Source organism: Megascapheus bottae, chromosome 17 (genome assembly GCF_031878675.1).
Source record: "Megascapheus bottae isolate mThoBot1 chromosome 17, mThoBot2.hap1, whole genome shotgun sequence".
Classification (NCBI taxonomy): Eukaryota; Metazoa; Chordata; class Mammalia; order Rodentia; family Geomyidae; genus Megascapheus; species Megascapheus bottae.
Genome location: NC_143525.1, coordinates 29681311 through 29696104, shown reverse-complemented (window position 1 = coordinate 29696104; position 14794 = coordinate 29681311). Strand labels below are relative to the sequence as shown.

At 48.2% G+C, this 14794-nt stretch overlaps 2 protein-coding genes across 4 annotated transcripts in view; one reads left to right on the top strand and one right to left on the bottom strand.

Annotated features, from left to right (window-relative positions):
• The window catches only part of Pipox (pipecolic acid and sarcosine oxidase), a 108147-nt gene that overhangs the window by 18284 nt on the left and 75069 nt on the right, over positions 1-14794 (top strand). The gene's annotated exons all lie outside the window — the stretch shown is intronic.
• Positions 1-14794, bottom strand: part of Sez6 (seizure related 6 homolog) — a 46774-nt gene that overhangs the window by 13335 nt on the left and 18645 nt on the right. For all 3 annotated transcript variants that reach the window (XM_090350563.1, XM_090350560.1, XM_090350561.1), the window contains exons 2-4: positions 9964-10632; positions 9451-9584; positions 296-491 (exon numbers count right to left, since the gene is read on the bottom strand). In XM_090350563.1, coding sequence (XP_090206689.1) covers positions 296-491; positions 9451-9584; positions 9964-10632 — 999 coding nt within the window. The remainder of the gene's footprint in view (positions 1-295; positions 492-9450; positions 9585-9963; positions 10633-14794) is intronic.

Below are 14794 nucleotides of genomic sequence, written 5' to 3'. Positions count from 1 at the left end.
AAAAGGAAGGGCAGAGAGGTGAAAGGTCAACAGCTAATGAGGAGATTCAAACACAGACATACCCATCTTTTGAGTGTGATTTGCCTACTCCATTTTCCAAGCCCCTCTTTCTAGTGGTGGTGGGGCATGGGGCAGGTCCCAGATGGATGAGGAAGCCTAGGTTCATGGCTGAAGACTCCCATGTGGTCATTGTTGAGCCCTTTTGACACCCTCCCTCCCAGTTTTAATAGTACCAAAGACTCCCAGGAGGTGAGCCAGTGTGGGCTGGTTCCTTTTTCAGCTGCCCAGGCTTTACCTTGGTAGTGGAAATGGAAGGTTCCAGGCCCAGCGGGTGGTGGGAGGCTCTGGAACCTCAGGGCTGCTTGGTGAGTCGGGCTGCGGATAACTTGGCCTCGCAGTAGGAAAGACTGGTTGGCCAGGGGAAGTGGGTCAGGCCCCCCCAGGCCCTCCACTGTTATTGTCTCCCCTTCCTGAAGGCTGATATTCTGGACCTGCAGGTAGATTGGAGCAAGCAGAACAAAGCAATCACACTTTCTTTTTTCTTAACTTTCTGTCTTTCCTTCCTTCCTTCCTTCCTTCCTTCCTTCCTTCCTTCCTTCCTTCCTTCCTTCCTTCCTTCCTTCCTTTCTGTGCTGGTACTAGAGCTTGAACTCAGGGCTTGGGAACTGTCTCTTAGCTATTTTGTTTAAGGTTGGTGCTCTGTTCCTTGAGCTACATTTCTACTCTGGCTTTTTTGGAAGGTAATTGGAGATAAGATTCTCATAGACTTTGCTGCTGAGGCTGGCCTCAGATCTTAGCCTCCTGTGTAGCAGCTACAGGCATGAGCTATAAGCACTTGGTGCAAACTTCTTCCTGCTGTTTGAGCTCTGCTTCCTTCAGGCTTTATTTGGCTAATCTGTTATGACTCTTTTTTTGTTTGTTTTTTGTCAGTTGTGGGGCTTGGACTCTGGGCCTGGGTGCTGTCCCTGAGCTCTTCAGCTCAAGGCTACCACCTACCCTTGAGCTATAGTGCCACTTTCGTTTTTCTAGTGGTTAATTGGAGATGCGTCTTATGTTCTTTAATGCCCAGGCTGGTTTTGAACTGTGATCCTCAGATCTTAGCCTCCTGAGTAGCTAGAATTACAGGCTGAGCCACCATGCCCAGCTTGTTATGACTCTTCAGCACTGTATTAGGCATTTCAGTGCAGGAGGCACTCATCTTAACTAGTCAGTAACTGTGAGATGGGTCAGGGGTATTAAGGACATTATTCAAAGTCGCATAGAGATTATGGGCAGAACTGGGATTTGTAAATATGTTGGTCTGTTTCCAAAGCTTTTCAAGTATACTAGCTGCTTTCTGTCTTTTCCCTTGCTGGTCTCAGTGTTCTCATCTGTAAAGTAGGGATGGTGTCTGAGCAGCTGGCAACAGTGTGCAGTTCTAAGTTTCAGATCCTTGTTGAATGATCCCTGTTGGATGATCCTCACACTAAGCTTGTGTCATACTGAGCCACCCCTGTCCCCAACCAGCAGCTGCCCTAGCTCCCATTATAGGGGATCAGCTTGCTTACTACCTGAGTGCCCAGTCAGAAACTGATATCTTGCCTCTTCTTTCATGCTCCGCATCTAATCCACTCATTCAGCTGTCAGATAGACTTCAAACCTGTTCACTGGTCTTCATCCCCACTTGGGTAGATATTATTGCTCACCTAGATCACTGCAGCTGCTTGGCCAGCCTCCCTGTCTGGAGGGCTTAACTCTCTCCTCCTTCCACATCAATATTTTGTGAACTGCAGTCAGTTAATAGTCCCAGACCTGTCACTCATCATGGTGCCTCCCTGTTTAAATCATCCAATGTTTCTTCATGAGTCTATGAAGCCCATAGTGCTAATCCAAATTCTTTGTTTGATTCTCTAGGACCAGGTGGGCGACTCAGTTTGGTTTCTACATCATGCTCCCCATATGCCAGTCAATATTCTATTCTCTTTCTTCCTTGGGTCTCTCTCTGATCGGATCCTCTGGCTATCACCAGCTAGTACCCTGATCTGTAGACTTTCGATCTCTGGAGCATGCTTCTGGGTACCAAATCCTCACATAGTCAAACAAGAGCTGCATTATGACAGATTCTGCCCAGAGGGGAAGTGGTTATCGTGGCATGGTAGAAGGAGCACTGGATTGGGAGCCCAGAGATCTGAGATCTTACCCTAACCATGGGATCCTGGATAAGTACCTAATTACATGAACTTCAGTTTTCTTGTTTTTATAAAGCAATGTCATGCAGACCTTTGCTATTCAAGCTTTTCTGCATTTGAGACAGGTTCTCACTACGTATCTCAAACTGGCTTTGAATTTATGGCACTCTTGCCTTGGCCTCCTGAGAGTTGGGATTACAGAAATGTGGCACTATGCCTGGTAGATCTTTTCTTCTCAAAATGTGGTCACTGAGCCAGCAACAGCAGCAACATCACCTGGAAGCTTGTAAAGGAGGAAGAACCGCAGATCCACTAATACTGTGAATATTGAAGAGAAAGGAGAGAGAGAGGGCACTAGGGTTTTTAACTTAGAGCCTCATGATTGTGAAACAGATATTCTACTGCCTGAGCCACACTTCTAGCCTCTTCTGTGTGAAGATATTTTAAAAGTAGGGTGTCTCATGTTTGCTTTGGCTCTTGATCCTCCTATTTGCACTTCTGTTGTAACTTGCTTGGAGTGTTCTCAAATCCCAATCCTCCCAATCTCTGCCTCCCAAATAGCTGGGATCACAGGCATGAGCCATTGGCCATCACACTTGGCATCATACTCTGCCACTTATTTATTGTTTATTCATTTATTTGCCAATCTGGAGGATTGAACTCAGGGCTTGGGCACTGTCCTTGAGCTTTCTCAATGCTAGCACTCTACCACTTTAGCCACCACATAGCCTCTGTTTTTTTTCTGTGTATGTTGTACCAGGGAATTGAACCCAGGGCTTGCATGCTAGGCAAGCACTCTACCACTAGGCCACATTCCCAGCCACTGTCCTGCCTTTTAATAAGATTGCCAAGCAATTGGAAAGTACTGATCTCTCCAGTCTAAAGTTCCTACCATGTTGCTCTGTGGAGGGCTGGTGGTGAGTACCATCTAGTGAGTCACTGAACCCCTCCCAATCTTATCTCCCAAATGATCCTGCTGGCTCCTCCTCCCTTTCTTGATGTCTTGACTCTGATCATCTCCTGTCCATTGCTTCTCACTGAGAATGGCCTTCTGTCCACACTCTGCCCCTTCCTTTTCCCAATTTATATTCCCAGCCCTGCCTACTACCTCAGATCAGACTAAGCCTCTCCTCTCTCTTTACCCACATCTTGGTGGTGGCTCTAAGTTGTTCAGAGGAAAAGGACCAACCTTCCCACTCACAGTTGGCTCTGGCTTTGCCAGCCTTGTCTCCCTGCCATACAGACACAGGCTCCTCTGGTCTCACCCCTCTGGGCACTGGTATGGGAAATATCTTCTTTGCTTCTCTCCTGGTAAGTCTGGCCATCCTCTGTCTACTAGGCCAGGGGAGTTGATCCCTATTCATCTCTCTAGTAAAGACTAGGGTGGCATTTGGGATTATGATTTACTTCATTGTTTTACTGGTGATATACAGCAGGGTTGTATATGTCAGGTAAATGAGGCCTTCTTTGGGGGCCACTTTTGGTACAGATGTGAAGAAAAAGTGAATGTATGGGCTGTGTGGGTTGTCTCTCCTCACCAGATCCCTGTGAGCTGAGAAACACAGGATGCTGAGTTCACCAGGGCCCAAGAGATAGGTAGTGCCAGGCTCAGCATCTTTCTGGAGGTGGCTACTGAGAATAGATGAGCCTTGGGATTAGAGAGGGGACAGGGAGATGTCCCTGCCCTTGCCTGGTAGGAAAACAGCGAGGTTGGCCTGGGGGCGGAAAGCTTTAGCAAAGGATCAAGGCAAGGTGCTGGAGAAGAAATGCCTTCTTTTTGCCAGGAACTCCCCACCCAGGCACATTTGGGTAGAGGCTGCCTGACCATCTGCTGGGGACATCCCTCAGGGAATCCCTGCAGCAGGCGGAGGCTGGATGAGGTCCCTTCAAACTTGGAGATTCTGTGATTCTAGAGTTGGGAAAACAAGACTCACACACGTGGAATCTGTAATTATCGAGAGATGCCAGGCAGCATACAATTCTGCCTTAAGTGGCACTGAATGCGTGCTGTGTGTGGTAGGAATCCTCAAGGGGAGAGCCGTGGGCTTGGAGGCTAAGGGAACGTACACGGAGCAGGTGGGCCTACCTCAGAGCTCCTTGAAGACCTAGGCTAGGAGAAGAAGGAGAAGGAGGAGGGAGGGAGGACATTCAGTGCAGGAAGATTATCACCAGAGCAAAGGTAGACATGTAGAAATCAATTTAGTATTTTCTTCCAACTTCCTCATATATCTCTAGCTTGACCTCTGGCTTCTTGCCCTTAAGCTTGTTGCTTTGCCTGGATCAGAGAATGAAGGGTAGAGGCAGTAGCAGCTGAGCAGCAGCAGCAACTACCATTCATTGAGCACCTGCAATGTGCAAGACTTCTGTGAGTTGGGTGGTAAAATCCTCTCAAATAAACAGAGGCTCAGAAACTTGAAAATGGACACACAGCTATTAAGAAACCAAATCCTGCCTCTGATTCCAACTATTCCAGACCTGAAATAGAGAGATCTGAGGCTGCAAAAAGCACCAAGGCCCTATCAGAAAAATACACTAAAATCAAAAGGACAGACGGTATGGCTCAAATAGTAGTAAACCAGCTAGCTTAGCCATCAGGACACCCTGAGTTCAATCCTCACTATTTCCAACAAGGAAAAGAAAGAAGCAGTTTTCCCTTGCTGGAGGCAAAGACAGCTTCCTTCCTTTCTAGCCTCCTGAGGTATCAGCTGCAGAAATAGACTTTTAGACATCTTTATTTTAGACATCTTTATTCTCAGACTCCAGGCCCCAGGTTTACCAAGGAGACAGATTTTGGCCTGGCCTTTTCAAGATGTTGGGATCTGAGTTCCCACAAGCCATCCTCTATCCTGGCAACTAGAAGCTGAGACTTCTTATTCCCTCTGGTCTGGGAGAGGTATGGGTCCTGCCAGGTAGCCTGGCTCTTAGCTTAGCCTCAGGGGTAAGGGTTGGGATATAGCTCTCCCAGGAAGTTCTCTATCTTCAATTTGAGGCTATCTGTACAGGCTGGTCTCCTGGGTTTCAAGCACCTACTTGCAGGCCTGCTGCAGTGGCTGGAATGTAATTTGTCACTTGTTTGAGGACCAGGCTGACAGGGGCCAGACAGGCCTGGGTGTTGGACAAGGAAGGGGGGTGGTGGGGGGAGATGAAGTCTTGATGCAATTTGCAGGCGTCTGAAGAGCCTGGGAGGCAGATTGAAATGTCAGCACTACTCATGAGGGTTGTCTTTCCACACCCTAACCAGTGACAAGAGGGGTGAGGGGCTCAAGGAAGAGACAGAAGCAGAGGGAGCTGATGATAATTCCCACAAGACCCTGGGCTGCCCAGCACTTCCTTGCCTCTAGCAGACCAGGGGACAGGTCAAGGAAAAAGCATAGCTACTTTGCCTTCTGCCAACACTGAGGTCATCAGCTTTGTCTTATGGAAGCTGCCAGTCGAGCCACCAGCACATGTCCCACAGGCAGGCAAGATGGTGTCACCATCTTTGCACACAATTTCACACTAGTACAACTCAGCACAGGCAGAGGAGCACAAGGGTGTCCCTGTATGAAAACCCACCTCAGCATCTGAGTGCCACAACTTCAATATGTGCATTCTGGCAGAGTTCTGGGCATCTGACTACCAGGAAGAAGGGTCAAACACTGCAGCACACCAGAACTTGGAAAGGACTTCCTGAAGCCTGGGGAGGAGCCACAATCAGAGGGACTGGCCAGGAAGGGGCTGTGTATATATCTGGTTGAACTTTCAGCAGAGAAGGAAACTGAGGACCAGAGAAGGCCAGGGGCTTATTCTAGTAACTAAGAGTTGGGCTGCAGAGTCAAGACTTGAACCCTAGTCTGACATGACAGCCTTTATACCTTACTGAATGGGCACTGATCTGTAATACCTGGGGGTGTTGTGGGGGTAGGTCTGTTTTATGGTTGAGAACAGGCTCCTAAATCCATCGAACCAGATCTTCTAGCACCCCTCACCCCTGTGAGATGAGCCTTTCTGGAGCCATGAAAGAGGAAGCTGCCCAGAAATTCTACCCTCTGACTCACTTCCCCACTCATAATGCTCACACTAGGTCTGGTCCTGACCTGGCTTAGCAGGGCAGGGTGTTCCTTCCATCAAGCTGACAGCTGGGCTGGCCTGGGAGATATGTGTGCCATGAGGGCAAGGACTGTAGGCAGCTGTGCCCAAACTCCAGATGGTACAAAGAGCAGCCAAGCCAAGATGGAGGCTGGCAGTGGGAAGGCTCTTGCAATGCCAAGTACAGTGAGAGAGGCAGTCTCCAGGCCTAGAAAGGTCTGGAGCTCTCAGGGAAAGATTGATGGGGATAGGACCCAAGTGGGCCATAAGGCTTATGCCTGCATGCAGAAGGAACTTCTCTGGATCTTTCAAGAAAGGGCCTACTCCAATGTCCAATCCCTAGCTTAAGTAGGCCAACTTCCTTGAACTGTGGTTTTGATTTCTCATCAGGCAGGCCTCAGAGCCTTACCTTCAGGAAGCCTTTCCTGACTTTTGGCTGGAATTTCCCCAGACCCTGGGCTTCCAGTCCTCATCCCTACGAGTACGGCATATTTTGGTAGTCATCGCTTATGATTTCTGTCTCCCACAACCAGGAAGATTTGGATCTCCAATAGTTAGCACATAGTAAGTGCTCAACTTTTGTTTATGAAATAAATTCACTTTTCAAACTCTTAGTTGCTGGGTGCTGGTGGCTCATGCCTATAATCCTAGCTACTTAGGAGGCTGAGATTTGAGGATTATGGTTCAAAGCCAGCCCAGGCAGGAAAGGTCATGAAACTCTTATCTCCACCTAATTAGCCACCAAAAAATGGAAGTGGAGATGTGGCTCAAAGTGGTGGAGCACTAACCTTGAGTAAAAATTAACAAAAACCAAAAAACCTCAGGGACAGTGCCAAGGCCCTTAGTTCAAGCCCAAGACATAACTAACAAATGAACAAACCACACACCAAACCAAAACAACAACAGAAACCCATTAGTTAATGACTGACTGATGATCTTAGGCAATTTCCTTTTCTTGCCTTTGACTCAGTTTCCCCAGCTATCTATAAGAACTGGTCTGTGGCATCCTAAGTGGTTTGTGTGGTATAGCGAGGAGGCCTGAGTGGGGGAGAGGTTGCCCTTAGTGGGGTAGAACTAGCCCTGAGAGAAGAACCTTACTCCTACTTTAGTTCTGGCTGATTGGCCTCTTTCTGCTCCCCTCAAGGAGGTGCTGATCACCCTATGTCCCCAAGTCCTCCAATCCCATTCAAGGCATCAAGGGTAACAGAGTCCTCAAGGATTCTGCCTCCATGGTGCTGAGGTAGAAGGTAGGCCAGCATCTGCTATGTTTCCTGATGGCAATGCAGGGCTGTGGCATGTCTTCATTTCAAGGTTGCCTGGTAACAGCTTTTGCATTCTGACGGAAAAAAAAAAAAACGTAACAGTGCCAGACAACAGGCGTAGGGCTGGGTGAGTGGGTGGGTATCCAGGGTGTATACTTGGGCCTGGGCCTGGGCCTGGGCCAGGGCAAGGGTAGGCAGAACCAGCATTGCATCTTGCTCTATTATTTGGTACCTCTCCCTAGTGGTAGCTTCCAGAGCTGGACCCAGCCTGGCCCAGTAGGTTCAAAGGGGGTGGTAGACTTGATGGGGCAGGTGGACCCAGCCTAGGCCTGCAGAGGGGCATCTTCCCCTCCCACCCTCTTCCCCACACCTGCAGCTGGCACCTTCCACCCTGTGAGCCACAGCCGGTGCCACCTCTCATTAGGTGATGATTTTACATTAATTACCTTAATTAAGCAGCGCTGAGTGCTAATGGCTTGAGGAGGGGGGGAGGAGGCTGTTCCTAATTGCCCTTCCAGTCAGCCCAATGTGAGTAGGGCCCAGAGCCTGGTAGAGCAGGAGCAAACAGTCACAGAAAAAAGGGGGAATCTAGGTAGGGATAGGAGAGACTCCCTCCCCCTCCCCCCTGCCTGGGTCTGGCTCAGAAACCTGGACCTGACTGCCCTAGAATGATACAGCTGGCGGCAGGCCCAGATTTAGATCCAGGACCTGCAGAAGTTGGGATGGGTGGGAAGCAGGCTGAGCAAGCAGGCAGTGTTGTCACGATGGCCAAATTCCTGTTCTGTTCCTTCTTACAGCTCTTCTCTCCCATGCCTGATACTCACAGCTGAGCAGAATGTCATCCTCTGCCTGGATCAATCTCTAAGACCCAGGATTATGTCACTGCCTTCTTCAGCTATCCTGGGCCTGGTACTGCAACACAACCCTCAAGGAGTTTACTGTCTAGTCAGTGGACAGCTATGAGCAACCAGTAGAAGGGCTAAGGTCATGCCTGTCAATTCAGAGGCCAATTAAGAAAGTGGGTGTGTGTGTGGAGGGGGATTTAATCTGAAAAAAAAAAAAAGCATCTGCAATGTAGGTAGATAGATAGACTGATCAAAGAGGTGGGGAGAGTTAGTGGGGTCTGGACTCTTGGCGGTCATAGGGATGAAGGGAAAAGAAGCAGGTGTGTATAAAGAGTTTAGAGGAGTGACACGGTGACAAAATTGAGAGACGAGCTGGGTAGGAATTGGAGAGACAGAGAAGGGTCACAGAATGCCATGTTACCTAGCTTGAAGATGCCTCCCACCATTGCACTGTAGTGACCCAGCTCCAGGTTTCTAACCTGAACAGAGTAATGAGCAGGTTCTGAGAGGTAAAAAGGAAGAGTCAGGTTTATGGGGGAGGAGAAGCTTGTAGGACATCTATGAGGACTTTTGGGGCACAAGCCTGGGACTTTAGAGTCCCAAGATATGGATAAAATGGCCCAAGAGGCCAAGGGCAGAGCTGGGCACTACCTGGTTGGAGACCCTCTTCCACTGTGAGGCCAGTAAGCATTTGCTGAGAGATTAAATGAGTGAACAAAGATGTGACTGGGGCTCCATGGCTCTCAGGACCAACCAGGCTGCCCTGTGTTTTCTTTACTCAGCTTCATAGGTTCAGAGTTTACACTCACCCAGTCCCTGGTTTATTCAAGACACACCTGAGTATCCTGACCAAAGTCCTAGGTAAAGAAAATAGGTACACTTGTCCTCCAGTCGCCTTCTCAGGAACTACTGGGAGTGGGTAGTAGCCTTCTCCATGCCCTGATAAGGACCAACTCTAGACATGCTATCCTCCCATCTCCTAGTCTTAGCTCTTAGTACCCTGGTGCACCTAGGCATTTCCACATCCCCTTATAACAGTTGCCTTTCTAGGGAAAGTGTGTACCAATCCAGACACCTCTTTCCCCTTGATGTATCCAGGTCACTCACCTTAATCTCCACACCGTAGCCAGGGTAGACAGAGATGTAGTAGAAACAATCCAGGCTGACATCAGAGGGTGAGTTGGAGGGTGTGGGGGAGTCCAGAGAGCCTTCTGGGCCTGAGAAATTCCAGCTACAAGGGCCTGGGAGGCAGGAGAAGACATAAGGCTAAATCCCAGCTCTGGTGCACACATACCTAGTGTGTGTAGTGAAGCCCACCTCTAGGGGTATTTACTCCCTTGTTGGAAAAGGGGACCGCCTTATCTTGTCTCATTTCTCAAAATAGCTCAGTAAGATAGGCTTTCTTAGTATTATTTTGACTGTTAGGTTCCAAGAGACATGTCATAATTGAAAGTGTCAGGATTTGATCCTGGAACTGTTTGCAATCTCTATGTCTCCTTAACCTGGCCCTTGGTGCCAAAAAGGCAGAACAAGTTGGCAGTGTCAGAGACAGAGGCATTTAGGGGTCCTATAACTCCCCTCATTCCCACTTCCAGATCTGCCAGCCAGCAGGTAGCTGACCTGGTGGCTGGACTGTGGTGATGGTGGTGGTAATGATGGTAGTGGTGGTGGTGGTCTCCTCGTCGTCCCCTGAGGCTGTGGATGTGGTGATGGTTTCCTCAATCCCAAGCCCTGTGGTCTGGGACATGACCTCTGGAGCCCATGGCTTGCCCATGTCTCCCGGACCCTCCTGGGTTGGAGTCCATGTTCTGCTGGGGGGTGTGGTATTAGACCTCTCTCCCAAGTGCAGGGTGGGCATTGCCATACTGGGCCCTGGAGGCAAGGGAGCAGTGATATGTAGCCCAGAAGGCTCTGACTCCATGCTCCAAGGTCCCTCCCTAGACTGTGGCTGTGTGGGTGCTGCAGCCATGGCTGGAGTGGGACTAGTAAACACAGGGCGGTTGTCCTGGTTAGCCAGGCGGGGAAGGGGGCTTGGAGTGAAGGGCGTAGGTGGGTCAGGTTGAAAGGGAAGTGCGGGCCTTAGCTCCTCCTCGGCCTTCTCTGACCCCTCTTGAAGGAATTCTTCCAGCAGTGGGTGGTGGTTGAGCAGCTTCAAAGTGGGGGCTGTTGTGATGAAGTGAACACCTCGATCTGGCTGCTCAGGTGTAGGGGCTGCTGTCAACTCCCCATCTGTCTCCTTGAGGCCCGTGGCTTGCCCTTCCCCCACGGTTGGGGCCTCCGAAGAGAGACCTGAAATAATAATGGATGATCAGAGTCTTTTGTGCTACGCCACAGTGAGCAGCATCCCACCCAGCCCGGGCAGTAGGAGATCCATCTCGCTTTTGACAGAGAGCCTTGGGATGTATGCTCATTGTTGAGAATCATGGAGCTATAAAATTTTAGAGCTGGAAGTGAGATGATATCACATACTTCAAGGATGGCACATGAGCTATCCTTTCTCCTCCAGCACCCAAAACAGGCATTACAAATCGATCATTGTACTTTTTCCTGCTGTTCCCAGATTTGACCTCGGAATCCTTCTCAACATGGTATTCCAGGCAGCCAAGACAGGACTAATAAATATTTGCCTTAGCTCAAGGCTTTATTTTACTAATGAGAGGATAGGTCAGAAAAAAGGAAATGGTTTGTTTAAAGTCACATGACCAGTCAACGAGAAGACCAAGATGCTTTCCCCCACCAAAGTGACGTTTCTGCCTGAAATTATAGTGCAGAAAATTATAGTTCTGGTCATTAGAAAATACTTCGCATATTTGAAATTTTATTTTAAATTTCTTCAAGTATGAGTGGCTTTTTGTTAGGGTCCTGTGAAGTTTCATTTATCTCACTTCTCAGAAAATCATTTCTTGGGCCAGGGGTTTGGCCTAGTGGTAGAGTGCTTGCCTAGCATGTACAAAGACCTGGGTTCAATTTCTCCGTACCACATACTTATAGAAAAGCTGGAAGTGGTACTGTGGTAGAGAGCTAGCCTTGGGAAAGCCCAAGAACAGTGCTCAGGCCCTGAGTCAAGCCCCAGGACTGGCAAAAAAAAAAAAAAATCATTTCTCTTTTCTTCTCTCCTGATTGTATGCTTCTAGATCAGTAATATGAGAATTTCAAGAGCCCAGCTCTGGAGGAAATGTGGCTTCAAATCCCAGACTGACTAGTATGGGGCTGTGTGGTCTCAAGCAAATAGATTAAATTCTCTAAATCTTAGTTTTCTCATCTGTAAGATGGAGTATCTTTTTTAGGTTTGAAGGAAATAATACTAATTTACTTTCCTATGTGATATGTACCACTGAGTGTCTTTTATCTTTTATTTATTTTTATTTTATTTCATTATTTATTTATTTACTTACTTATTTATTTGCCAGTCCTGGGGCTTGAACTCAGGGCCTGAGCACTGTCCTTGGGCTTTCTCAAGGCTAGAGCTCTACCATTTGAGCCACAGTACCACTTCCAGCTTTCTCTGTGTATGTGGTACCAAGGAATTGAACCCAGGGCTTCATACACATTAGGTGAACACTCTATCACTAGGCCATGCTCCCTATCCCATTATTTATTTTTCATTACTCATGTTTGGCTGATCAACTACTCGGTCATGCATGCTTCCAGTTCTTTTTTTTAATTGTTGGACTAATGTAGAGAGTAGTTATAGTTATATTTGTCCAGTAATAGGTGTATTACTTCTTATACATTGATACCCCTTCTCATGTTTTTGTCCCCATTTCCTTCCCCCCACCTGCCTCCAGTTTGTGTGTGTGTGTGTGTGTGTGTGTGTGTGTGTGTGTGTGTGTGTGTTTGGTAGTACTCCTGAGACTTGAATTTGGGTATGGACATTGTTCCTGAGCTTTTTGTTGTTGTTGTAGTTGTTGATCATGGGGCTTGAACTCTGGGCCTGGATGCTATCCCTGAGCTCTTCATCTCAAGGCTATCACTCTACCACTTGAGCCATAGTACCACTTCCCATTTTTTTTTCAGTCATTGGGCTTGAACTTGGAGCCTGGGTGTTGTCCCTGTGCTCTTCAGCTCAATGCTTTACCATATGAGCCACAGTGCCACTTCTGTCCCTGAGCTTTTATACTTAAGGCTAGTGCTCTACCACTTGAGCCACACTTCTACTATAGGCTGTGTGTGTGTGTGTGTGTGTGTGTGTGTGTGTGTGTGTGTGTGTGTGGTTAAGTGTAGATAAAAGTCTGAAGGACTTTCCTGCCTCAGTTGACTTTGTACCACAATCTTCCCCTCCCCAATAGCTAGGATTAAAGGCAGGAGCCACATCAGTTCTTTATTGTTTCTTGCTGAGAGATGAGTCAGGACCTCTGAATCTCTCTCAATACAGCTATTCAGGCAGCTCATACCAACCAAATAGATAGGTGAGAGAAGATGAAACTTATTTGCCATCTCTGGTCATAAGTATGCATGGCTCTGCTATCAATTATGTTGACTCAACCTCCTAACTGTATAAATGATGTATATTCTGCTTGTGACCCACCAGGTTCTCTCAATCCTTAGCTGCCTAAGGTCAATGGACAGAAGTTCTAGATTCAGTTCATACAGAAATTTTTCCAGCTCAGAGAAGGCTGGCCAGTGATTCTTGATTCTTACAGCTCTCAAAATGGCTACATAGGGACTTGAAAGAAAATACAACCAGGTGACGTAGCAGAGATTGCAAGAAGGTGGGCTCTTCTTTATGTCTGGTGATAAGCCTGTCATTCCACAGGCTCACACCCACCCCATGGATTGGCAGGAGTGAAGAAGTGGCAGATGGCCTACATTCTGTTCAGGAGACCAGAGAATCTCTGATGTGTCAGACAAATGGGAGGAGAGAGGAAACTGGGGTGGTGGAGGCGGGTTTAAGTTGGAAGGCTCTCCATTTTTCTGGGTCAGAGAAGTCTAGGCAACCCAAAGCCTTAAGAAACTGGGACCAACTGCTATGGCCTGAGATGCCCACTAAAATAGCCCATCTGTGCCCTATCATTCATGCCAGGCACCAATATCACAGTGTCCAAACTAGATACCCAGCCAGGCTCATCCCCCCCACCCCTGGCCCCGCCGAGCAGATGGTCTGACAATGCCGGAAGCCTTTGATCTAAATCAGCAATGGAGGGTTCAGACAGTGCCTGTAATATGCCAGCACTGGGCTACTCTCTCTGCCCACCTCCCAGATGTCACCCAGTCTTTGCCAGGTGAGCAGAGACGATTCTTAGCATGATGTAAGGAATTCCTAGAGTTGTTCATTGCTATGGGTCTCTTTCCAGGACTGCCCCCCCCTCAAAAAAAATATATGCCTCCCTACTTCCCAGAGTAGGCACTTGTGGTACTCTTTGTTGGGAGAAGGAGTACACAGGGAACCTCTGACTGGTAAAGTGACCATAGCGGGCACAGCTTTCCTGCTGGCAGCCAGGTAGGTGCTGGGCAATGGAGTGGAGCTAATAGGTACCTCCCGTCACTGTCGATTGCACTGATTGTGTTCTCTAGGGGAACTGAGCACTTGGTTAAGTGGAATGGAGATAGCATATCAAACTAGCAAATTGATTCCCAAATCAGCTATCACTTGGTCCCCAGTGGGCACCACCCACTGTCAGAGAGGGCAAGATAATCTCTGGGAGATAAATCATTTCCCTGGCAGGCATCTTCAGATACCCATTGACTATCAGTGGTTTGAGACCCTTTAATATGCCTTCTAAATCCCCAGGCCTGTGACTTAGAGATCAGAGGTTTCCCAGCCTCATTGACTGAGTTCACAGGTAGAGTGTGATTAAGGGACCAGCAAAAGGAGGTGCCCAGCTAGGTACCGGTGGCTCACGCCTATAATCCTAGCTACTCAGGAGGCTGAGATCTAAGGATTGCTATTTGAAGCCAGCCCAGGTAGGAAGAAAGCTAGCACTATCAGGCAAGTTCATGAGACTCTTATTTCCAACTAATCACCAAAAAGCCAAAGTGGATCTGTGGCTCAAGTGGTAGAGTATTAACTTAGAGCAAAAAAGCTCAGGGACAGCACATGAGGCCCTGAGTTCTAAGCTTCTAAGCTCCAGGACTGGTGTGTAACACACACACACACACACACACACACACACACACACACACACACACACACACACACACACATGGGCCAGGCACTGTGACTCATGACTCACGCCTGAAACCCTAACTACTCAGGAGGCTGAGATCTCAGGATCATGGTTCGAAGCCAGCCAGAGCAGAAAAGTCCCTGTAAGACTCTTCAACTAACCACTCAAAAACCTGAAAGTGGCACTGTGGTTCAAGTGGTAGAGCGCTAGCCTTAAGGACAAAGAAGCTCAGGGACAGAGCCCAGGCCCCGAGTTCAAGTCCCACAAGCAACACATATACACATACACACAAAGGAGGTGCCAAGGACCTGAATGTTCAGTTTCATAGGGTCCTTGTATCAGGC